The sequence below is a fragment of the Bemisia tabaci genome, chromosome 2 (assembly GCF_918797505.1).
Source record: "Bemisia tabaci chromosome 2, PGI_BMITA_v3".
Taxonomy (NCBI): domain Eukaryota; kingdom Metazoa; phylum Arthropoda; class Insecta; order Hemiptera; family Aleyrodidae; genus Bemisia; species Bemisia tabaci.
The window spans coordinates 72,299,339-72,325,850 of record NC_092794.1 but is presented as its reverse complement, the minus strand read 5'-3'; the positions used below and the strand labels follow the sequence as shown (position 1 = coordinate 72,325,850).

The window sequence follows — 26,512 nt, the reverse complement described above, 5'->3', positions numbered from 1 at the left end:
TATTATTTTAAATGTGTGGTTCTTATAGAGTAAGGGGGACAATGATGAACTAACCGATGGGCCTCTCGTGGGTTACCGTTAGTTAATCTGTTACCTTCCTTTGTCCATTGCAACCACTTACTGGCTGATTGTTGAAATTTATAGACAAAGCTATAGATAGAGAAGCCATGAGGAGTATGGAGCTATCCTATAGGTTGAAATGTGCGGTTCCTTTAGGCTAAGGGAGTAAATGATGGACTAACTAATGGGTCTCTCGAGGGTTGCCGTTAGTTAGTCTATTACCTGCTTCCTCTCTCCATTACAACCACCTGCTTCCACCAATAAAATGCCTTCACATCCCGTTCGTCTCATTTGTCTATAGCTTTGTCTATAAATTTCAACAATTAGCCCGCTGGGTTCCGCGGAACTCCCATTCCATTTCCGTCGATTCTGGGTTTTGAAACTGTTTACTTCCGATTTCTCCCACTCCATGACCGTCAAAAGTTCCGGGATTCATTTCGGATTTGTTCCGAGGAAGTTCCGGAAAACGCGAAAGACTCGGAACAATCGGGAATTTCAAATGTTCTGGGGAAAATTCAGGAAAATCACAAAAGTTCCGAAATTCGGAACTAGTTCCAGGAACTGGGAGCACTGGGGTTCCGGATAAGACGAAAAGCGGGCGCACACCTTGGCGGTGGAATTGATTTAAGCGCGCCTTCGTCTCGGCTGTGAAGTCGAATTCGGGGCAGTCGAGGGCTGCAAATGGAGAGGAAAGGCTCCAGACCCCGAAGCCGGGCCCCGGATCCAGAGCTGTGGAAATTAATTAATCACGGACGAAGGAACGTCCGAAGGGGCTGAGGGGGCCACCAGCAAGTTGATCGAGGTCTCCGCGCACCCGGCCAAAGTTCGATATCATTCGTCATCTAAGTTGAGTCGTTTAAGCTCCGTTGACTCGTGTAAGCTCCGTTGACTCGTCTGCCCCGATCCCGGCTACAGCGCACGTCTCTCCTCCAGTCTGACCACCCGGACTCCGGACTCCGGACTCTCGCCGTCCAATATGAATCCATTCTCTTATCTCTTTCCCCCCACCACCCTAAAGTCCCTTCATACTCAGAGGAAAGACAACACGAATCCGTTTCTGATTCGTTCCCGTATTTTAGACTTCCACAGTGCCACAAACGGGAATAAAGATCACATTTTCACCGAAGGAGAATTTGCACGAATTTTTTTCACTGAAAGTGCCTAAAGAGCTGATTTTCCAGTATTTTTTATAATTTTTTCGGCTATGGGAAATATTATAAAAATAGATTTAACCCTCTATTGCATATGTCTACATACAGGGTGTTTCAGACCACCCGTACCATCCCTTTTTCTCGGTTGGTTCAGGTCGTACGAAGTCGGAGACCGCGGGGTTGAATAGGGAATTGACCCCAAGGAATCGGAATTTCGTGGTCCCGGTCCCCCCCCCACCCCCCTTGGGAGGTGAAGGGGGGTCACGATGCTAAAAGTCACGGTTCCCGACCGAATTGCGGACAGATCGCATCAGAATTGAAAAGAACGGAAAATTTCACGTGAAATTGACTCCTAAAAATACAAAATTGGACCATCCAAGGCCCAACAATGATCCCCTAAAGAGGGGGGCAGTACCCCTCTCCATAATTTCTCTTTGGACTCAAAATTGACGTAGATTCTCCAGAAAAAGACGTGCAAGTGAGTTTTACAATTTTTATTTGATCAATTATCTTGTGCGGGTCTCTAAACGAATTTTGATTAAAAAAAAAAAAAAAAAAAAAAAAAAAAAAAAAAAAAAAAAAAAAAAAAAAAAAAAGACATTTCCTACGGGAGAACACTTTCTTGCATTCAGCTGTATAAAATCGGAAATGAAGACTTACATGTAATCGCCTCCTATGAAATACTGTTAGCATCCTTACATCACTGATGTCCTTGACCTCCCCGTGTTTTAATAACTGCAACTTGGTAGAGGCATTGTAGAGTCAGGTCGTGAGGAGTTCTTGCACGAGTCATTTCCGGTTTTTTTGAGTACTCATTTCCGTTTCCGGGCAGCGTTTCTCTGTCCTCTAACCTAAATCCCGCCGTCAGCTGCGCGACCAATATTTGATCCCTTCGTATCCAGCTCACTATTGGCTAGGATTGCATTTGAGTCATCGCATTGACGCCACATTTCATCGATATATTAAGTATTTTACCACACGGTGTACATTTGTCATAAATCTCGCAGAGAACTGTTCTTGTGAAAAGTGTGGTACCTAATATGTAGGCCATATTTGGGATTTATGTTAATTTTTGGAAGTTTGTGATTGAAATCATCGTCTAGTCGCATAGTGTATTTGTAATTTATGAAAGATAACGCTTTGATCCCTTTGAAATCCGCCGGAAGATGAGAGGACGTCAATCCCTGTAGTCGCAAAATACGTACCTCAGATTGCTACGTTGATACTTTCCACCGGTATTTTACTTTTAAAAAGAAAATCTAATAATCAGCCTCTATCGAAATTATCCATATTTTTTCTCTTAGTCCTACAAAAAAATCCTTAATTTGTCATCAAAGAAAATGAAACATGACCAAACATTTTTAATTTTTTTTTTTTAAGCGTCTGAGGAAAATTTAGAAGCGTTTACAGAAAATTTGAACGCGTTTTTCGTATGTAGTCATCGATATATAATTTTTTTACGGGAGAGAAATACGATAGAAACAAAGAATCTGCAGCTTAAGGATGATTTCCTTTCAATTCTGTCAAGTATACATAAATATAGAATTAAAACTCCGTAACATGTTGCTTAGCTGCAGTTTGCAAGACTAATTTTTATTTCAAACGTTTGTTCACAGATGTTTGGCTCTCCGAGCACCCCGGTCCTTGAAAATCCCGAATACCAAACGAGGTGGTACTTCAAGTATTTCCTTGGAAAATGTAAGTTGATTTTGTGGTAACTTATGATTTTTCTAAATTGATTCAAGGCTGACTGTCTGCTTGTACATGAATAATTTCACATTTAAAGCAAAATCTATGACTTTACCTTTCTATGGACACTACGACGGTGTAAGTCGGCAATCACATAACTCGGTTTGCGACGTCGCAGACTTCCTGTCATACTTTATTTTTTATACAGAAAACTACTCAACGGCAATTCTTTAAAACTGCCGTGATTTTTCCTCTCTTTGCGAAGAAAATTCAGCAAAAACTTCAAGGAATGATGTCAATTTGTTCTCCTATAAAAAAATAATATAGAGGCGGAGATTTTCAGACACCGCAAACGAGTTATGTGATTGCCGACTTACACCGTCCATATACCGACTGTGTTGGGTTGAATATGTGACATGGCACTTGGAAAAAATTCCCTTTTTTTTTTAGTTTTCAGAATTTAAAATGAATAAAATTTACCGCTTACTCAACCAAAATTTCTGTTGAAATACAATTGACAATATGTTTTGGCAGAAAATATGGGTCACTCAATAAAATATCCTAAAGTGAATTTACTATCGGCTTTCTGTAAAAGCCTAATTACCTTGGTCTGCTACTCAAATCCACGCAAAATATTTTTCTCAGACGTCTTTTACGGACGGCTAAAGCATCTTAGCTCTTGAGAAAAACATGTGTGTCCTTATGTTACTTTTGATTGGTACAGGAAATAAAACACAAAACCTCCCAAATTTGATGATGCGTTCACGTTGAATCCATCACAGAAAAGAATGGAAAAACTGGGAAGCTCCAGAATTTGATTGGGTTACTTAGTATCCAACATTATTTATCGAGATTTTGTAATAGTTTACCCCACAGTTGAATAAATTTACCTTCAGAACTCTGACTTCATCTTACTTTGTTTCAGTACATCAAAATTACGTAGGCGCTGATGCCGATCGCGAACCGTTCTTCCTATCCGTAGTGCTCAGTGAGGCGAATAGTCAATGTGGACCGCAATATAGAGCCATCCTATGGAGAAAATACGTAAGTTGAAAAGCTCAAAATTTCTTAATTCTTTTTTCGCGAATGGGAGATAAAAAACATTATTTTTCCTCGAAAAGTAGGCTGCGCAGTAGTCTCGATTACTCAAATTGCCGTGATGGCGAAGAGAGCAGTAATTGCCAAATTTTCGAAGTCAAGTTAATTTCCAAATTAAGGGTAACACTTTCGTGACGTCAAGAAAGCGTTATCCTTTAACACGTAAATCATAATGGTACAGCGCTATTTTTGACCCTCTCCTCCCCTAGGGCTTTACCTAATTTATGAGTGGCCCCTAACGGTAAAAGCCTGAGCCCCCCATACACACTCTGACCTTTCTCTCGACATGACAGTGTTTCATACAGTGTGTCACACAATACAGCAGTCTACAACGTATGGTACCTCAGTTCTGCACCTCAGAGCCATGAAATCCTTCAAATTTGTATTTTCGAATCATACACTGAAAAAAAATGTACTGGGCTCAAGCACGATGATTCATGAATTTGCCGCCAATAATTTTTTTTTTTTTTTTTTTTTTTTTTTTTTTTTTATCTTGGTTGAAGCTGAATTTTTCTTGATACAAGGAAAATAAGGCTTCCGTTGAGCAAAAAAGAAGTTTATATTCAGTAGTAAAATTCTTGATTTAAGAAAAAATACTTCTTGGCGGAAAATTTAAGATGTTTTTTTTTTCAGTGTGTCGATGGCTAAAGAGGGAAACCACGTATCTCCAACACGGTATCATAGAGTTGGCCCCGTCCCGCCATCTTTTCGTTGAGTTGATGCACCACTTAAACGCATTGCCACTAGCATACTGCCGTGCTAAGGAAGAACGCCGTATGAACATTCGAGAGTCGCCAAATTTCCTTTCATAAAATGTTCATTTCCGAGGAAACTTATGAATATTTCCTCTTGAAATAGTCAGAACTTTTCGGTGGGATTGCGAGCAAAATTATCTGAAAAATTGGAAGAAAAATAGTCCTAAGTTGACCAAGAAATTCGTGTTTTATTAAGGGAAATTTGGCAACGCCTGAAGGTTCATACGGCGTTCTTCCTTGGTGGAGCAGTATACTACAATTCTAGAGGCAGGTTGAAATAAAAAAGCGCACCCCATCGGCTGAGCGTTTAATAAAGAATGACATGAAGCTTGCGTCGTCGCAAACGGAGGTACGTGGTTTCGCAGTTCTGCCGTGCTGAGGGAAAACACCATATGAGCCTTCAGACGTTGCCAAGTTTCCTTCGATAAAAATTTATATTACTTGGAAAATTGTGAATATTTTTTACCGACATTTTCAGACAATTTTGTGCGCAATTTAATGTAAAATATGTGAAAATTTCAAGGAAAAATATGCATGAATGTCGTCAAAAATCCATGTTTTATCGAGGAAAATTCGGCAACTCTCAAATGTTGATACGGCGTTGTTCCTTAGCACGGCAGAGTTGGTCATGGATATTATCGTCACCTTCCAGGCAAAGTATCACAAGCGCCATGCGACGTTTAAAAATTTCCGCCGCCATTATATTTTTTTACTGAGAAATTGTTGGTTGAATCTGTTTGGAAATTTCACTAAATTTTATCGGCAGCACAAAGAAAATTCAGTGAAATTTTCGGACAGGTTCGTTGAACAATTTCTCTGTAAAAAAAATATGATGGCAGCGGAAATTTTTAAACGTCGCATGGCGCTTGTGATACTTTGCCTGGAAGGTGACGTTATGTACTTTGGAAGGTGCGGCAACTAAGTTCGCGGGCAACGAGGAAGATGCACGAACTGGGACGAGAGATGAGACAAACGAAAAATGACGTAATTATGTTAATCAACGGCTCATAAAAAATGTCGGATCGGTAACAGTTCCTCTGATGAGTGGTTGTTCTCGATCTGAGGAGCAGCGGGACAAGGGTGCCGCTTGTTCGTTTCTCGCCGAGTGTCACCGGGGGAGGTTTTGACGGATCTCGTAGGGGCGGCAAAGGCGTCGGCCCGCTCCCCGAAGCACTCGAGGCACTGTAAAGGTCCCCGCTGCTCAAAGGCTGATTAAGGAGAACAGAATGGATGAATGATGGGCTGATGGAGCTCGGAAGGAACTCGGAGCAGCAGCTCATCAACCTGAATTTTGCACATTAATCTTTCGAATTCTTCCAGCCCCGTCCACGAATCTCCGAGGAGTATGATAAACACTGCTACGTCGTCGCCGCGGGAGAGCGTTCGAATCGTATTCGATCGGCCACCGAGGTGATTCAACGTCAAGGCTTCGTTTAAGCAGGATTCAATGAAACCTACCCAACTGCCTCAATGGAGGTCTCCTGTTGAAAGTGTTTGAAAATTTCACTTTCGGATTGAGTTTATCAGAGTGGAACCAAGTTTTTCCCCCCGAAAAACAAGGGATCCGTTCCTCATCACCAAAAAAAAAATAGGCTGACTTAACATTCTGGGTGTAAAAAAGTGTGCAACAACTCACGAAATGCTAAGTTAACGGCCACAGTTGTTAGCTTTATATCTTGACATTGCCATAGTAACTGCTGTGGCAGTTAACTCGGCGTTTCGTGAGTTGTTGCACACTTTTTTACATCCAGAATGTCAAGTCAGCACCCTTTTTTTCGTTGCAGATAAAGGAAATGCATAACTTATATGACCCGAAAATATGAAACTGACAGAATAAAGACTGAAATTATACAGCTTTCTCAACAATTCTTCTTTTTTATTGATAAAACCTGTGAACGCGAAAAAGATTTTCAGAATGTATCCAAAAGATGTTGCCTCAATTCCTCTCCCTTGCTACATGTATTTATCTCACTGTTCTTTTTTCCACAAAACTGAATAAAATCTTTTCTTCACAGGGAGCTCAAAAAATAGTATTGCCATACACAAGCAACAAACCAATGACTGTGAAGCAAATTTTAAGGTAAGAACGAGATCATTATTTGTCTCGGTGTTGTCCTGTCTCTGATGATAAAAGCTCACGGTCGGCACTTTAAAAACCGCGGACCATTCCGAGTGTCGCCTGAGAGAAGCTTTTCGTGTCTGGGACCAATTGAAAACAGTATATTTCCTTCCGTTCCGGGTGAAACTCTTAGAATTTCCAGCAACAAACCGCCTCGACATGATCTAATGAGCTCTTAAGACTTCGTTGCCGATTTGGGGGAAGTCGGCGGGCTCCTCTTTTGTGGAGAGCTCCATTTTCCTGTCCGTTAGACGCCGATGCCTTTGGCGGTTCGCCCTTCGCATGACACGCACGTTTGCTCCTCAATCTTTAAGTTCTTTAAGAGGTATCTGTCCGGAATTTTTATTCCACGCACTTATGCCGAGTAGCGTGTTGAATCAGTATTCCCGGCCAAGCGGCTCCGCCCGAAAGAGGCGAGTGGATGAAGATAACGCGCCCAGGTTGCCAAATTATCACCGTCACTCGAAGAAAAAACTCACTTAAAGCTCTCGTCGAGAAGATCATGAGTCGTATTCATAGTCTTTCTTCAAAAATGTCCTTACCACGAGAGGGCCCACACTGCGGGCCGATTATTGAAATTGATAGACAAAGCTACAGTCAAAGGAGACAAGACATATGGATAGATCCTATTGGCGGAAGCGGGTGGTTGCAATGGACAAAGGAGGTAGGTAAAAGACTAACTAAGGACAACCCACGAGATCCGATAGTTAAATCCATAATTTTCTCCCTTTGTCTATGGGAACCTCCGGTTTCAACCGTTAGGATCGCTCCACACTCGCTATGTCTTCTTTGTCTATAGCTTTGTCCATCAATTTCAATAATCAGTCCGCTGCTGTGCTAAAGGAGAACACCGTATGAGCATTCGAAAGTTGCTAAATTTCCTTCGACAAAATGTTCGTTTTTGAGGAGAGTTATGAATATTTTGCCTTTAAATTTTCAGAATCTTTAGTTAAAATTGTGAACTAAATTATCTGAATAATTGGGAGGAAAATATTCACAAATTTACCAGGAAATTCGCGTATTATCAAAGGAAATTTGGCAACGCCTGAAGGTGTGTATAGCGTTTTTCCTTAGCACGGCAGCACAGGGCTCATACCTATCGGCAACCAGAGACACAAGGGAAAGAAGGGGTGTGCTCGTTAGTCGAGGGCCGTAAGAATGAATGGAAATCATCAAGTGCCAGTGACGTCAGCGGCTTCGCGAGGTCAGCATTTACTCGTGATCCCCATCCACAACGCTCTTGTCACATGCCCAAGGCTCATGAGTTCCGCATTCAGTTGGCATATAGTTCCGTTTGACAGAATGTAAAATCCCGCTTTTACATTTCTCCAAAGGGAAATCGCCCCCATTTTTACTTTGTTTCTTAAGCAGCTTTCTAGATCACACCCCATTTTCCCCACTCGCTTATAGTTCCGTTTAGCAGAAATACATCCAAATAATGTCTTTGTCACTCTTCTTCTCTAATCGTCAGGCAGCTAATTCCAGAAAGAGTAAGGAATCCATACAAAAAAGAATCCCAAAGCCACCCCTATCTACCATAGTGACCGGTGAGTTAAAAAGATGGTGACCCATTGAACTTGAATGACCACAGTAAGAGTCTTTGCGGCCGAAGAAAAACAGGCTTAGTCTTAATGACGCTTTATTGAAACATTAAGAAGACGGAGACAGCTAATGGTCGAACGATGCCAACTTGTACCGTCTCTCAAAATATTGAAGTTAGCGTGTCTAAAAAATGCTTTGACTTGACGAAACAGTTACGAATAATCTAAAACGGTCTAAAGTTTTGACAGTCATGCAGAAAATCCAGAAAAAATTAGTAAGTGCACTCATAAACGAAAAAATTCCATCGCCAATAAGAAAATTTCCATTGTAAGTAGCTTCCCGTAGGAAACGAGTGTTCTCCTCAGCATAATGAAACAAGCTGCTGGTTCCAACACTACTGTGTTGGAGAGCTCGCCTTTGGGAAACTATTAACAACTATTAATGATTTTTTCTGAAATTGTATATGTATTAAATGAATCTTTACCCAATTATCAGAGGTTACATGCCGATGCAAAATGTTATGACGTAATTTCATATGACAAATTTTTCACATTACAATAAATAAAGAGAAATAAAGAGAGAGAAATGGAATTATCTTTTATGAATGTGATTTTGCGGCAAATGTTGCAATGGCTATTTTTGCCATCGCATTTTTGTTTTTGGCTTTCATCGTTGATAAGCTTTTTCTTAACTTGTCACCAATGTAATGAAACCATATGATTTAATTTTAATTTTTTTTTTTAAATCAAGTCGCCAACTTGAATTAAGGTTATACTTTGTTAAGCTGGCAGTCTGAAATTCTGAATTTTTATCGGCACAGAGTTCAAAGAAACTATAATTTAGCACGGTTTGGAGGAACGTTTCTGCCATAATTCTTACACAATACTTATGGTATACACTAAGAGCTGAAAAGGAATTCACTTGAATTTTAGCGTGGAGCTCGAGAGACCACTTCAAGCCTTTGTATGCGAGTGGCTCAATGGAGCACATCACGCCTTTGTAGGTATGGGGTGGCTCAATGGAGCACCTCGCGCACTATAAATAGCACGGAGCTCGAAAGAGCACTTCATGCATCTGTATTTTAAGGTTAAAACGAACTCTAAAGAAACTCAATGCGAGGCTCAAACGAATTCTCAAGCATTCTAAATGCGAGGCTCAAACGAATTCCCAAGCATTCTTGATGCAAGGGGCTCAAACGAATCCTAAAGCATTCTTAATATGAGGTTTAAACAAACTCTGAAAGGATCCCAATGCGAGTCTCAACCGAGCTCTCAAGCATGCAATTATTTTGAGGTTAATTAACCTTCTATGGTACCAATAACGGCAATCTTAAGGATTATCCATTAATTATGCGCAAATCTCAATCTTAGTCTTAGTAATTTAAAATTAATTGAACAAATTATTAAATCACGTCGAGGTCACCATGTTTTTTATTTTAAGAAATAATAACAATTGCAAGTACAACTGCACACAAAAACTGCATTGAAAAGATAAGAGGATGATAACATACAATTAGGTTATTTGATATAAAACCATAGCAACATGCTATGATATGCTCGGCCACTGGAAAGTGCTGCTCTCTAGTGTAGCAAACGAGGAACAATTAATCCTCAGTTGAATGAGGGAACGGAAATGTTCGACGGAGGAAAACTGTAACCCCGCGAAAATTCAACTTTTAGACCTTGAAATCAATGGGATTTTGGCCGTTTCCTCCGACGGCAACGAGAACCATCCATTCGTCGCCACGGACACTACCAATGCTAAAAGAAATCGATCGCAAAGAGCTCTCCCGAGTGGGCGAGCTCAAAATTGCGAAGAAAACGTGTTTCTATTCCGAGGAATTATTTTCTGCCATGTTCATCTATTATCAAGAGTGGCGGTAGCCACCCCTGGTCGAGGAAAATGACGACCCACTAAAGTCCCGATAGCAAAGGGGTGGCCGACACTCTTAGTCACAGGCATTAAATATGAAACCAAAATTCCAGCTTATTTGAAGATTTTAGGTGCAAAAGAAAAATTGCAAACATGCCTTTTTAGAAATTGGAATTTTAAAATAGTTCAAGATCCATCGCAGAAGAACGTAGGTATACCGATGGCTAAAGTGCGGAAGCACGTATTCCCATTGCGGTGTTTTGAAATTTCTGCTCCTACTTTATTTTTTCGGAGAGAAACACTTAAGCCAACTTCATAGCTTGAAATATATGGAGAATATTTTGACCACACGGAGAAAAAAAAACACGGTATTTTAACCGGTACGCGGTTACTGGATAGTGAAACCACGGTTATCATGTCACACGGGTTTCCAAGTTAGCTGAGCAGGTAACACATCAACACACTTCAACACAGTAGCATGTATTTTTGTGTTCTCCGGTCCCACGAACGTAGTCTGCGGTTCAGTTACCGTGGTCCACAGTAGGTGAATCGTGGACCACGGTATAGGTGAACCATAGACCACGGTAGGTGAACCGTGAACCACAGTAGAATTACTGTGTTATTTTAGGCCTTCTATTTTAGAAACCTAACCTCAAAATAGCAAATATATCGACAAATAATGATAAAGCACATATAATTGAACAAACATCTGGGTGAAGGAAGGGGCAACTCATGCAGTACTTCTAAATCAGCTATGCTTTAAAATACCTTTTTATATTCAATGATCAGTGGACTTCAATTCTGACGGTGCTGAAGAACTAAACAATTACTTATCCGTGCTCATGTATTGCACAACAATGCTTCTTCGTCGAACTCATGCAGACAAAAATCATTTTTTGAGAATAAGTAGGACAATATTTAGTCCCGGCTGTTCAACCATAACAACTACGAGGTTAATTTCACCATTCGCGACACATTAAAACTGTTCAACTACCGCAGACACTCATATTTTATCGAGAAACTTTGGAACTATCTGGACTCGACCAAAGACATAAAGACGGAGCGCTCGTATCTAAAAGCACGGGGAAAAAGTGAAGCTAGGTTCGGCGCTGCGCGCTTGTGTGAGTGTGTAAATGAGCGCGGGAATCCATGGCGGCAAACGGAAATTTGATTTGAACTTGTCCTCTTGACTTTTGCACATTTCTTCTTTGAAACGTATTTTAAATTCCTAAAACGAATATACTAAGAAAGTTCGGTCTGCGTCCTAATATAATACACCTACTTTTGCTCGGTAACAGGCAGTAATCTCACATAAAGTTAGTTTTTCTTCTGCTCATGGTGGTTCTGCAGGTTCAAACAGGCCGTTACAGTTCTAGATCAACGTTACTCCCAAATGAAATTAATCGGTCGACGACGGACTGAAACTAACCTAAAGTTAAAAAAATATGAGTGTGTACCTGAATTTGGGCAAAAATCAACCTAAAATACTTTGTTTCCGCAATTTTATTTATTAGTTCCCGCCCTCTATTTGAATTCAAACTTGTCCCGATTTCGCCGCCAATCCTCTAGCCAATAGTAGAGGTGATTGAAAAGAAGCTCTAGAAGCTTCATTTTTTGCTTTTAGTGCTCCGTCTTTATGTCTTTGGACTCGACTGACGCTGAAAGAACAACTGACAATATCTCGTTCTGTAACGTTCGTTTTTGAAATGAGATCCGCCATTAATTCGATCCGAGCTGCATAGTTCGTGGACGTCGTCGTCAATACGTTTTCTGTGTTGCACAGTAGCGTCATCGGTTCTGGGTTGATGGCCTAATCGTAGAATAGTTGCATCAGAGTGTGAATGGAGTTTCCCGTTTTTCGTTGGGGGAGGGCGTTAGCACAACCTGTAATCGGCGGTATTGTGTTACGAGGTTTGCGTCGACTGTGTGGGAAGATACTCCAAGTGTGGTTAACATTCTATTACCGCGATTGGCGGTTCAGGGACCGGAAAAATGTCTTTGGTGCTGCACTGTTATATTACCTCGAGTTTCCCTCAGTATTTATCCCTTGCTTCAACACTGTCGAACTCTCGAGAAAATGGACCACTAGACAAGGTACGAATTTAAGCGATCTGATACGTGTTTCTTAACCAGAATGTCACGTAGAAAACGATTCACACAACGAAAATTACGGAAACCAACTCCTAACGAAGATATTAACGTTTTTATTTCACATTGGTTACGAGGAATTTGAACTGCCCGCTCACAAGAAACTCAAAACTCTACGTGAGTCAAATCGCCCACTACAACGGTTTCAGCAAGCTTCTCAATCGAGCAATGTTCATTTCCCATCATGTGTTGTTCAAACTATTAGCAATTTGCTATAACCGAGCCAAAGCGTCAAGATTGAGGTTGCCAGATTTTTATATCGCAGAGACTGTCATGATAACGTTTAGCGCGCGATGTGAATCACGTAGAGCATTGAGTTTTCATGAGCGGGTGGTTTGAATTCACGCATCAAGAATCATTAAATAGCTTCGTAAGGTATTGCTTTTGGTAATTTTCCATGAGCGTATCGTGTTCTACGTGAAATTTTGGTTAAGAAACATGTATCGGAATGCTGAAATTCGTACCTTGTCTAGTGGTCCATTGGCGGTTCAAGGACCGGAAAAATGTCTTTGGTGCTGCACTGTTATATCACCTCGAGTTTCCCTCAGTATTTATCCCTTGCTTCAACTGTCGAACTATTGAGGAAATTGGCAGGTGAACTCGTGACAGTATCCTCGAAACCTTGCGTCAAGTGTTTTGAAATCGAGCACAGACTCTCGCTGAGGGCGCCACGAAGCTCCCGAGGGAGGAATAGAGAACCCCGAATGGAGGTTGAACATAAGCACGATAGAAAATGATACAAAGCCGTCAACGGAAGTTAAATCGGGGGTGCGTGGTAGAGCCGAAATCACCCCGAAGACACGTGGATTTTATGGATTGAGGGTTGGAACTGGCAGCGGTGGGGTAAAGCGACTCGACGCAAGTGTAAAGAGTATTAATGACTGAATGACCCTGCTTCTCTATTCATCACGGCACAGTGGTGACAACGATCCGGCACTTTGCCTTATTTACGGACTCGAGGCGGGTGTCTCGTCTCTGCTCGCGAGGGACCAGTGAATTTTCGCTCGGTCCTCGAACCGCGGGGCCCCGGAAACTATCAAGCTTTTTCTCTCCATTCAGCCCTGCGTCTTTCACCGGCTGACGGCTCGAATTTTCGGATGATGAATCGTTCCGGGAGAAAGGATAGTTCTCGCGAAACTTTTAAATTATTTTCGCTGCCCTTATCTCGATGGCACTTTGATGTACCACTCACTGCCTCGAAACTTGGCCGAGGAGCTCTGGAGGGAGTCGCATTGTCGGCTTTCTGACGGGAGGAATCTTTTCAATGAAAGAGAGGAATCCCCGGAATTTCTTGTTACAGTATATGCTTCTTTGATGTTACACTGAAAAAAAAATCTCGGTGTATTTACCAAGAATAGGGTAAAATTACTGAGGATTCAGGGTTCTATTTGATCCCTGATTTTCAGGATAAAATTACCATTTATGGAATTAGTAATTTAACCGAGAAATCTCGGTAATATTATTGAGCTTTCTCGGTAATTTTACTGAAGCAGCCCGGTAAATCTACGGAGCCATGGTAATCATACCGGGCTGAACCGATTATTGTACCGCGTTCCTAGTAATTTTACTGGAACATCTGAGTAATTTTACCAGAAAGACCCGGTAACTCTACTGACGTCGCCCGAAAATGTTCTTGGTCACCCCCCCCCCCTTCCCCGCCCTAATTGAATTCGAGCGGCAGGCATGAGCATACTCATAATCCGGCAGTCCGCTTTGGCAGTCATCGCGCGAAATATTCTTGTAAGTTATTGCTGAAATAGTGTAGGGGAATATCAATGATTTTATTTTCTTTAACTAGTTAATTATTACATCAGACATATTATTTACACTAGTAATTAACCCATTTACATTCATTTTAAGGTCCTTTGACGAATTCAAGCAGTACTCACAAGAGAGTCAATCGCCGTATCTAGTAATTTATCCACGAACAGAAAAAGTGCGAATACACAATTAAAATTTTCACTATACGTCGGTAGAGTACAAAGACAAGAGACCATCATTTCGTATACACTATTACGAAGCGGAATCCACCCTTTTTACGGTGTGTCGTACACTTTTTTGGGGCTAATTTCTTTCCGCATTTATATCACTCGGGGGTTTTGAGCGGCACTTTCACTTCAACACCGAATTTCAGACTTCGGTATTTAATGGTGTACCGAATGTTTAAGATATAATTTTCGATGGGCAATTGGACCACGTTTAGCAGAAAGGAACCAAGCCTCATCAGCTATTGCCAAATTTAACCGGGCAATGTAATTTTTTACAAGAGAACGTTTGTGCGGATTCCTTTGAAAATCTTAAGGAATTTGTTTCGCACTAGGCAGAAAATGTACCGAAATTTGCACGAAAATCCGCAAGTGCAAGCAGTTGAATTGTCCAAGTAAATTTGGCAGCAGTTGATGTGGTTTGGTTCCCTTCTGTTTAACGCGTTCCAATTCAACCTCCAGTGCGTTAATTTTGGGTTCCTTTTTTTTCGCAGCCAAGAGGTTAAAATTGGCTGATTCGAATGAAAATACAGCCGTTAATTTGTTTCATCCACGCGTGACTTTTGGAAGTTGTCGATACGTCATTCTTGGCCCCTCGCGTAAATTTTAGATGTAGAAACATGTCTCTCGGATCATCGGATGTTTAATTATTACCATGTCTAGTGCCTTTGTTCAATCGGCCTCTTTTGCAATGCCACCGAAATAAATTGACGCGACAAGTTTTGCGATGATTTTGCTCGGGCGCCGGACGATTCGTGCCCAAGTGCCGAAAGCACAGCGCGGTAGTTGACCTCACGCCCGCCCTCGCCTCGTTCAACTCATCAACCGAAAGCCAGATGCAAATAAACGCCCCGAACCCGTGACTCTCACGGCCCCAACACTGATAGGAATCTAGGGTTCATCAGTTTGTGGCTCTGCTTCCGTTTCGAGTCAACTTTGCGACTGTTTCCTTTTGCGATTAGTCAGGTACAACGGTCAAAAGGTTGCTCAACTCCAGTTTGAGGTATTAACCCTAGTCTGCCTGAGTGGGGTCAGATTGACCCCACGGGAGTTTCGACTCTTTACCATTTCTCGTGGTATGCACGAAATTGTTTGTCCTTCAAAAACAGCTCTACAAAAACATCTAGGAACACGATTTTGAAGGGGGGGGGGGGAATGTGCATGAAAGATCAAAAAATTCACGAGTACCCCTAGAAAGCCTGAGCGGGGTCAGATATCCTTATAACATATATTTTACCATTTAGCATCACAAAAGCTTACTTTGAAGGTGTATTCATTTTTCTCTTTTTAATTTTTTTCAGAAACTTATAAAACAATCAAAATTTTTCAGATTTTTTTCGTTTTTAGTATTTAATAGCCCTTCGATTTTTTTTTCTCATGCTGAGAACAACATGGCAACATGTGTATGAAAAAATGGTTGCATACCCTGCGCCGTGTTTTTTAAAACTTAGATATGCTTTATGGTTAAGGCCTGTAAGGTTAGTGCACTGATATTAACTAAAAACATGAAAAAAACATATATAGCTAACTAATTGATTTTCAGCTGGGGTCAAATTGACCCCGCTCAGGCTTTCTAGTTGGTTCAGAGGCTCAGGCAGACTAGGGTTAACTTCGCCATATATTATTCCTTCGGAGTGTTCGCCAACTCGTTATCAAAGCTAGCAAAAATTTCACTCGAGGAACATATAATTTTACACAATTAGTTTTGTCCCTGATAATTTGAGTTTTGCCAGAAACTCTGTAGCTTTGCTCTGTCAAACTGAGGAGGTATTCTGCCGTGCTAAGGAATAACGCCGGGTGAACATTCGAGAGTTGCCAAATTCCCTTCGATACAATGTTCATTTTCGAGGAGAGTTAAGAATATTTTCCCTTGAAACTCTCAGGACTTTTCGGTGGAATTGCGAGCAAAATTTCAGCTGAAAAATGACAGAAAAATACTCATGAGTTCACCAGGAAATTCGAGTTTCGTCAAAGGAAATTTGGCAACGCTTGAAGGTTCAAACGGCGTTATTCCTCAGCACGGCAGTGTTGTAGAAATTCTAGTTAAATGAAGTATTTCAGAGAGGGCAGCATTACCTGTGGATCTCATGCATGCGTGTATAATCTTTTATGTATGATTCATGTAATCATATGAATAGGTGTGGAATATGTAATGTAATTGAGTGGTTCAAAGAGAGTCTCTTTGTTTTGAACCTGATTGACTCAGATCATAAAGCGAGTGCGGAGACCATCATTGGTTCCTGAAAGTTGAAGAATTTAGAATATTTATGAGTTTCATGAGTGTTACCGCATCGCCAGAACGTGTCTTTTACTTTGTCGTCAGATCACCATATTGTAAACGCCTTCAAATGGTGGTGATACATCCTTGCCTTACTCAAACGTTAATTAAGTTGTATCGCTTGCCTTAGTTGAAAATATTGACGTTCGTTCACCTTGTATTCCGTTCAATAAATGTTTAAAGATCTTTGTTCAACATTGTTTTATGAAGTTACCTTTTAAAAACAGTTAAACAAAATCTTCAGCAATGTTTATTGCTCTGCCTACCATGAAACTTTGATCATGATAGAACTGAAGTATATTCTATTTTACAAAGTCTGAGATGTCTGTAATTTTGGTCTCTTCTTATCGTGGTTCTTCCATGAGGTTTTAAATTTGGCACACAAACTCAGTCTTCTAATCAATAACCTATAATAAATATTTCCGTAGGGCACAGTCTAGCTGCTAAAATGTTTTCAAAGACGCTAGGGAAAAACTCAGCAGTTCACAAAAAAATTAATTAATCCGGTATGCTTCTTGGAGGCTATATATTCTGATCAATCTTATCATTTTTTGGTTTTCTGATTTCAGTAATTTCCCAAATATGGATAAGTTAGAAAAAGGACCGAAGGAAATATTTACGCCTGAAATTCAAAAGGTGAGTTTAAAGCTTTCGTAAATTTTGGTGAATGAAGCCTAGCCCTTTTTCAAATCATCCCTCTTTTGAACTCCATCGGTATAATTTATTTCAAATTTTAGTGTTTTTTTACGCAAGTAGAACATTTATCTCAATCTGATTTTGTTGTATGCAAAAAGAACGTAATATTGGTGAGGAAAACAAAAAAGAATGTATTTTCAAACAATCTGGTTAAACTTTGATGTTTTAAAATGACCTGTCTCAAATCCTTTCTCTAATTACTAAACCGTTTATTATTTCAGGATTTACTATTACTAGAAGAGCAGGAAGGGTCAGTCAATTTTAAATTTGGTGTCTTATACACAAAACCCGGTCAACCTACAGATGATGAGATGTTTAGCAATGGTAAGTAAAAATTGGCTCCCTTAAGTATAACTTCTCCGTAGATGAAAATGTTTATCTTGGAGGACGGTGCGCGGCTACTCTTTAGCTTAAACCAAATCGAGAACTGAGCTCCGAAGCAAACAAGTACCACATCGCGAAAAATGATTAGCGTTTGGAACTTTTTGCAATTGTTCTGAAACGTTGGGACGCAGATTTTGACATAGCTTCATGCGTCATGACGTCTCGTTCATAGTTTTTGAGTTATCAAACTTTTTAACATTGATTTCATCACGAGGTATGCAATGTACTAATATATTTTTAAATATAAATATGAAAGTTGAGTAAGAATCCCGTTTAGATTGGGTTAGTTCAGATCCACGACATTATTTTAAACAGCCCTTTATACTATTCCTGTTTAGAATTCAAGACACAAATTCTTCGTGATTGCACCAATTGTGTTGCTTTCATCTCGCATGTCCATAAATCATCAATTTTATACATTGGAAAATTGATAGATAAGAAAGACGAAAATCCTCAATGTTTCTGGTAGCTTTTAAGAATATTAAAATTTTGATCGAATTCACTTCAGATGTTCGAGGATGTTTTCTTTTTCCACGCTAATGCCAAAAGGGTTCTTTAAGAAATGATCGATAATGCTAATTTTGAAATTTGGGAGCATGATGTATCGCGCATGATGCAATCGAAGCGAAAATTCGACACAGGTTACGGACAAGATCGCCAATCTGTCGCAGACGAAGGTTTCAGACACAACCTTTTTGAACATTAGTACCATTTTTCTCTTTTTTCCTGATTCTCTTTCCGCACGCAATAAATTCGAATCGCAAAGATTCTTCGCGGAGAGATTGATGAGGCGGAACTAGAAAGGGGCTGGTGGCGCTTGTCTCCCAGAAATCCCCTTTCACGGAATTTGAAGGATTTTGTTGGGAAACGCACAACATATCTTCTTCATCTTTAAAGTTGTAATTCAATAAATTTTACCGTGAAAACAACAAGAAATTGCTCCTGAAACGACTCAAGTTTTCAAATTTTTCCCGGGTGGACTCCTGAGGCTATAGGCCCTTCTTTGGATATAAGGAAGCCCCCCCCCCCCCCCCCCGGATTATTATCGTGTGTCCGATGAGTTCCTCAGAAGCCCTGGGGTGGGATATCTCTCTACACCTCCCTCGATGAGGTGCCTTCTCTCAGGCTCTTTCCCTCCCCCTTTATCCCACCTCTTTTTCTCTTCATTTTTTTATCATGTCCGGAACCAGAGTGTAAACACTTTCTCGCAAGAAAGGCCGCTTAGCAGGGCCCGCTCAGAATCTCTGCCGGTGATTCCGAAGTGTGAAACCGTTCATTCCTGTACACGCAAAAAAAATATTTGGTGCTGATAACAGAACCCTTTGTTCACGGGGCTCCTGCTCTTCCTTTGTTATTCTTACAGAACTTTTCCACTGTGAGAACAGAACTTCAGTCGTGAGCAGAGACTATTCTGTCCTCAAAACAGAAACTTGTGTAGGATGTCCCAGGATTAAGTACGAATATTGAAGAAGTCGATTCTTTGGGTTAAGAAAGAAGTTTTTGTGATATAAGTTATTTTTCAAAAACGCTTTCCCTGGGGACCACCGCCAACCTCCACCCCCTTTGCTCCCACCCGTGCATTTAGTTTCTATTATCTCGAAAGCGATGAGTCATAGCGAAAAAACGCAGAACACATTATCTCAATATTTTCTAACACTAAAATAAATCTAGTGGTGCCATCGAATATCAATTTTTGTCGGCAGAAATATTAATTTTGGCCACTTTTATGTTCGATACTCCTCCTAAACCGCCCATACAATGAATTTTCCCTTTTTTGAAGTTCAAAAATGAAAATAGCGCTAAAACTTACTCTTACTCACCAATTTTCATTGATGTTGGTTGATTAACATTGTTTCAGTGTTAGAGAGACGATTTTTTTCTCCAACTTTGGGGAGCCGTGTTCCCCAGGGAAGCGTTTTTGGAAACAAAGTTTCACCTCAAAAACGTATTTTTTTGACCCAAAGAATCGACTCCTTCAATATTCGTACTTAAACCTGGGACACCCTGTATAGCTGGAACGAAAAAAGTGCAGGAGCTCTGTGAAAAGAACTATTTTTTTCAGTGTAGTCCTGCTGAAACGCCGTTTTCAGTGTTCCCCAGGCGACACGGCGAGATAACACTGACGCGGGCTTTTTCGCGCGAATCTGCATCATGAGCCCGGCCTAGGTTCCAATCGACTGAGCTTAGATCGGCGGCGAAGGGGACCGTCGGGGAGGGGCAGCGTGCGGTGGAGCGGGGTGTTAAAAGGGTAAAACACCCCTTTCCGTAGGGCCGGGATGAAAGATAGCAATTATACCCAGCGAAAAATTTCAGCTTTCACTTGGAGGTGCTTTCACGCAACGGCGGTGGCGGAGGGACTGGCAGACGCCAGAGAGCTGTGTACACAATCGGCATGTTTTTATCTCGGCTACTTTATTTCCTCCCAATAACACTCCTTCATTCCGGCCGACCCCCCCCCCCCCCCCCCCCCTTGCGGCTCGCGGCTCCGCTTTTAGCTCTCCTTAACACCCTTTTGATCAAGACTGGCTATGGATTGCCAAACTTGAAGCTAGGATCCTTTCCTTGAATCTCTTTCCAGTTTCATATCACTTGACCTATATTTGATCGGATCTAGGAGAGGGCATTAAGTATTATTGGTGGGAAGAGTGCTGCCGTGTGAAAATTCAATAATTGCCAAACCCTCGCCGATAAATTGTTGATTTTTTAGAAAATGTAAGCATAATTGAGGGGCTCGGAAGACAAGGCGCATAACTCCAGTTTTTGACAAAATTGAGTTATTAATGATTTCAAATAAAACTAGTCCTTAAGCACAATTTGTGAAAAATTTGCTCTCAAATTTCAATTTTTAAGCATCATAAAGTCAGTTTGAACTTCCTCTCCGCCATAAGATTCATGTACTATCGAAACTTGGAACACGTAGATCTCGAAATAGCAAAAACTGCACTCGAGCGCCCTGTCCTCGAAGCCCCTAATTTGTCTTCTAATTTTTCGATTGTAGAAAGCTGACGAATGTACTCACCTTAATTAATTTACAATTAGATGGGTAAAGGCCTTTAATAAATAAATCAATCAATCAACCAACCAAGAGCCCCCATTGTTATCGTTGTGCTTAGCCCAAGCTTTCGAATGTAAATAATGAAAATTCTATGAACCTGTCCAAATGAAAAAACTACGGTGAATCAACGGCCTTATATAAATGTGGCTATGTGATTATCCGTGTCAGGTTATTTTCAACCATGGAGCGGTTTAGTAAATCAATATCTATATATTTAATCTATTTAATATCCTAAGGCCTTTTTTGGCCTCCAACAGTTTGTGCTAATTCGATCTCGGAAACTACTGGACCGATTTTCCTCGGATTTGATTTAAATGAAAGCTCTTTCGCTGTAGACGTGCCAACATCCCTTGGTTTTTCGATTTGCGCGACCGACGTTGCAAAATTTACCTCGATTTGATAACGACATATTTGCATTTTTGACGCTGGACAGTTTGTGCTAATTCGATCTCGGAAACTACTGGACCGATTTTCCTCGGATGTGTTTTAAATGAAAGCTCTTACGCTGTAGACGTGCCAACATCCTTTGGTTTTTCGATTTCCGCGACCGACGTTGCAAAATTTACCTTGATTTGATAACGACATATTTGCATTTTTGACGCTGGACAGTTTGTGCTAATTCGATCTCGGAAACTACTGGACCGATTTTCCTCGGATTTGTTTTAAATTGAAGCTCTTTCGCTGTAGACGTGCCAACATCCCTTGGTTTTTCGATTTGCGCGACCGACGTTGCAAAATTTACCTTGATTTGATAACGACATATTTGCATTTTTGATGCTGGACAGTTTGTGCTAATTCGATCTCGGAAACTACTGGACCGATTTTCCTCGGATTTGTTTTAAATGAAAGCTCTTACGCTGTAGACGTGCCAACATCCTTTGGTTTTTCGATTTGCGCGACCGACGTTGCAAAATTTACCTTGATTTGATAACGACAAATTAGCGTTTTTGCCGCTGGACAGTTTGTGCTAATTCGATCTCGGAAACTACTGGACCGATTTTCCTCGGATTTGTTTTAAATGAAAGCTTATAGGGTCTAGATGTGCCAAGACCCCTTCGTTTTTCGATTTGCGCGACCGAAGTTGCAAAATTTACCTCGATTTGATAACGACATATTTGCGTTTTTGACGCTGGACGAGTCATATGGTTGGGGGACCTCCCACCCTCTGATTTTCCGTTTCCCTCTCCACGTAAACCCATCCCTACCTGCTCACAACACGTGTCACCCTGCTACCCTAGCATGGGTCCTACGGCAGTTTCACTCATGTCGGGGGTCGGCTCATGTCTTCTTCCAAGAGAATTGGTGATTTATCTTCACCCTTTCGCACCGTTACATTTTCAAAAAGTGTTCTGATTTTCTTTTCCAGGAGTGTTATTTATTTTTCAAGGTTGTTTCTTTTTCTAAAAGTAGGTAATTTTTAGTTTCCTATTCTTTGTTTTTGAATTTATCATTTTGCCTCCAGGAAGTCCTCTAAGCACTGGTAGTAGCAAAATTTGGCTCGCGAAGCGAGCCAACAGTTACTCGCAGAGCGAGTAACTGGGGGTCCAGGGGGCTTGCCCCCGGCTAGCGGCGCAAGCGAGCGTAGCGAGCTGAAGCAGCTAGTTATCACCTTATGAATCGTTGGAATTACTTGCACTAGGCAGAGGTACTTACGTTGAGTCACCAATATTATGGTGAACTCGTTCCCAATACTGCAGCACACTGTTATGACACACTGTTCGAATGAGTTATAAAGCTTTGAATCGAACGTACCTAGGCAGTAAAAGGTGATATGGTAAAGGTTAACATCATAAAAAAGTCGGAAGGGCTCACAAAATAGGTTCATGATAACGTTTTAGCGTCTTTTTTTACGAGACTGCTTAAAATTATGAAGCGTTGTCAAATTGAGAGATTTTTTCCATCTCTTTGGGTTTATTTATGTAGAATGACCCGAAAGTGATATTTGGGATCTTATTATAGTCTTTACTAATAGCCATGGAGAAGTGATGTGACGTGCTGAAGCGATTTAGATGAAGCAACACTTTTATAAACTTATTGAAATATCAAATATTGCTTCGCAGGCGGAAAAGATTTCTAGATTCTCCGAGGGAGCCAAGTATGCATGCAATTAAAAGTACCTAGTGAAACACGAGTTTCTTAGAATGTTAGCTCCCCTCTAAGCCACATTGCGTAACTGATAGAAAAATCAAGATTATTCTGAAAATATACTTCGAGAATTTTCTAGAAGAGGTTTAGCGTACGATTGGAGTGTCGAATTAAAAATTGTTGACCCTTAAAAATTTCAAATACTTTCTTTCTTCTCGTGTGTTTTCGAGCATAGAAAACAACCAATTAAGGGCAAAATTGATACCTTTTCTCTTATTTTATTTTTTTTTCTTTCAAAGTTGGCTGTAGGAGTTGATGCTAGATGTTTTATTCGTTTAATTTGATTCAGAGACGAAATGGAAACACACAATGCACATCTGACCTTCGAATATTCTGATGATAGTCCGCCAGTCATACCTTATTACATTTCAGTCATTCTCTGCTGCTTGCCTCAGACGAGACAATCATTCCATTAATTAAGTCTCTCGGTATTTAAGTATACTGAATATAAACAATTGAATTGAAAGTGTCTTAAAATAATCTCAAAATTAGCATTATTCTCCTTGAGAGTCTATGAATCCAAACGTGATTCTTAAGTATAACAATGCGATTTTTGGCTCAAAAAATCAAGCAAAAAATAATGTATATCTTATGGATCTGCTTTTTGTAATTTGAGGAATATTATTTCAGTAATCGTCAAAGGAAAGTGAAATTCTCTGTGGTGACTGGTGGCGCTATCTCTAATCTTGAATTATCCCTACTCGAACCGAGGATTCACCTTAACATCTTTAAGAATCCAGAAGGATATAAGCTTGGCAAATTTCGGTCGTTTCATATTTGTCTGCATGTTTTAATTGTTACAGAGGAAGGAAGTGAAGAATTCGATAACTTTATCGATCTTCTAGGTGAAAAAATTCGACTAAAAGGATGGGATAAATACAGGGGAGGTCTAGATGTTAAAGGTAAGTTCTTTCCCTTAAGTTATACTTTGCCGACTTTTAAGAAAGAGTGGAATTTACGATTCAAGATGTACCTATCATTTCAAATAATCAGGCAAGATGTTTAAATTTACGGAAACGGAATATGTTAATTTCTTACTTAAGTCGAATTTCCGAACTCTACTAGAATTTTTAAAGGGAAAAATATGCGCTACTAAATCAACTAACCCTTGATATTACAATTAAAACGTATTTTGCATCGTTAAAAAAATTATACAGTTCTACTAAGAATTTGATAAGCTCATCAGTTTTAGGTATAGTTAAATAGTTAAATTGAGACGTTTCATCTCGGAGTAGAACAGTGAAAGAGTATAGTCTACCTCTTTCCATTTGGATTTATTTACTCAATGGTGAATTAGGATTTTTCGAAGAAAATCTTTAGTACGATTTATCGCGGTAAACTTTGAAAGGCTGAAAGTTTTGAATAGCTAAACCGAATACTCAGAATTTGCCATAAACTGTAATTCTAATTTTTATGGCCTAAGTGTAAACTCTTATTAATGCTCCCCATATCAAATATGTTCTTTTAACCGCTTAAAACCTCTGTTATTACTAAATATTAACCGTTTCCAGGTGATATGACGGGTAAATATTCTGTCTATACCATTTATGAAGGTCATGAAATTATGTTTCATGTGTCCACGCTCCTACCATACTCAAAAGACAACAGACAGCAGGTAATTGACATTTCTACGCTTTATGATAACACTGATTGAATGACACAGTACATACAGCCACTTTCACAGCGCTCTGCGACACCTGGCCTTCAAAATACCCTTTTCTTTGAAAGCCCTTCAGGGAGTTAGCACTCCCTCATTCCTTGCAAAACCCCCTGTCGCCACAGTTATGACTGGGCGTCCCCTTCATCTCCTCCCAGGAGGAACCCAGGAACCCAATGAAGCATCTCCTTCGGTAGCCTTTCTTCCGTCAAATTTTGTTTTAAACTCAGTATACCTTACCGAACTTTTCGGTATGCTCAGGAAAGTTTAACAAGATCATTTTATGAGTTGTTCTCACTGTTTTGAGTGGGTCAAACGATTCAAAACTGGTCAGAAGTTCGTCGAAGATGAGGAGCACGGGAATCGACCATCAACGGCAACTAACATTTGTCACGTGGATGAAGTGCGGGCAAAAGTGCTGGAAAATGGTCGTTTCGAGCTTGCTGAACAGTGTAATATTTCTGAAGGCTCTGTACGTACAATTTTGATAGAATATGTAGACATGCATCGAGTTCCTATCCAGATTTTTTAGCTCACCACGGCCAGTAGATCAACTTTAATTCACGTCTCTCCACTATTAAGAGTTTGGAAACTTCCTCGTATTGGTGGACGGCCACCCAAGAGATGGACAAAAAACTGGCTCTCATTCCTTGGCGATGTTTGAATTTTTGACTTCTGTCCATTAATTAGGATGAACAAAAATTCCTTATAATATTTTATCAATATTTCAAATAAAGAGCTCAGCTTTTTAGCTTTTTTAGCCTTAGGTGTTTAGCAAACCAATGCTTTTTTTGAGTAGTGACGATTTCTCTGTAGGGAATTTTTTTCGCGTATGGATAGGACATTTTTTAGACGGAGAATCAAGGAATTTTTACCATAATTCTATGTTTGCCATGTTACAGGTTGAGAGGAAACGGCATATAGGCAACGATATTGTCAATATTGTCTATCTGGACGGTGGAGCCGCTCATATGCACGAGTTCAATCCCTCCTTTATTAAGTCACAGTTTACCCGTATCCTTGTATTGTCCTTAATCATATCAATTTTACCAAACTTAACTACATCATATTTTATATAATTGCACGCACTATATTAATACTAAGTCGAAAGAACTCGATCCGATTCTCAAAAGCACCTATCAAAAAATACCGGCATGCTATTTTCTCAAGAGGAAAATAATTATGGATTAATAATCATTATTTTATTATGCACCAAATTTAAGTAATTAATGTTTTTAAAATAATCTTTTCTAGGATATTCTAGTATTAGAAAACTCGTGAAAAATTTCACGAAGTGCAACTTCGTATTTTTTTATTAGACATAATACCTTTTTCATTTAATGCAACGTGTTGAGAAAGTTACAGTGTCTCGAACACCGACACAAGATTTATTAGCTTCAAGATCAATGCGTTACATATTTGCTGTGTATGGAGGACTTGGAAAATCTCACTTCCAACTTTTCCCCTAATTATCTTTGTTATTGAGAGAAAACGTCATACTTTGTTGGACAATCCTAACTAAGAATTATGACTTGCGATGTCTACACATGGTGTCCATCTTCAAAAAAAAAAAACGGGAGGACATATTGAATTTGTTCAGAATACCTACCGTTTTGTAGTGAGTTAAGTTTTTATTTTTTAATGAAGTCCTGTGAGATTATACCTTCTTCCTGGCGGCGGAGAGGATTGAGTAAGTTCGAGTTAGAAGAGAAATCTCCGGAGCAATTTAAAACTTATCTGAACAAAGTTTTACCTCGTGTTGTGAGACTGCTGAGTTTTGAAATTCCATTTTCTACACGTATCGCACAATGAGATTTATCACTTCACTCGAGATATTCAGTAGGTAATTCAAATTTCAAACGATGAAAAGGTTGTTTA

At 40.1% G+C, this 26,512-nt stretch overlaps 1 protein-coding gene across 9 annotated transcripts in view; it reads left to right on the top strand.

Moving 5' to 3' along the window:
- The window catches only part of LOC109032035 (GTPase-activating Rap/Ran-GAP domain-like protein 3), a 480,199-nt gene that overhangs the window by 430,710 nt on the left and 22,977 nt on the right, over positions 1-26,512 (top strand). For all 9 annotated transcript variants that reach the window (XM_072296201.1, XM_072296202.1, XM_072296203.1 and 6 more), the window contains 8 exons: positions 2,828-2,909; positions 3,826-3,944; positions 6,769-6,833; positions 17,267-17,333; positions 17,615-17,717; positions 23,781-23,879; positions 24,489-24,592; positions 25,537-25,648. In XM_072296201.1, coding sequence (XP_072152302.1) covers positions 2,828-2,909; positions 3,826-3,944; positions 6,769-6,833; positions 17,267-17,333; positions 17,615-17,717; positions 23,781-23,879; positions 24,489-24,592; positions 25,537-25,648 — 751 coding nt within the window. The remainder of the gene's footprint in view (positions 1-2,827; positions 2,910-3,825; positions 3,945-6,768; positions 6,834-17,266; positions 17,334-17,614; positions 17,718-23,780; positions 23,880-24,488; positions 24,593-25,536; positions 25,649-26,512) is intronic.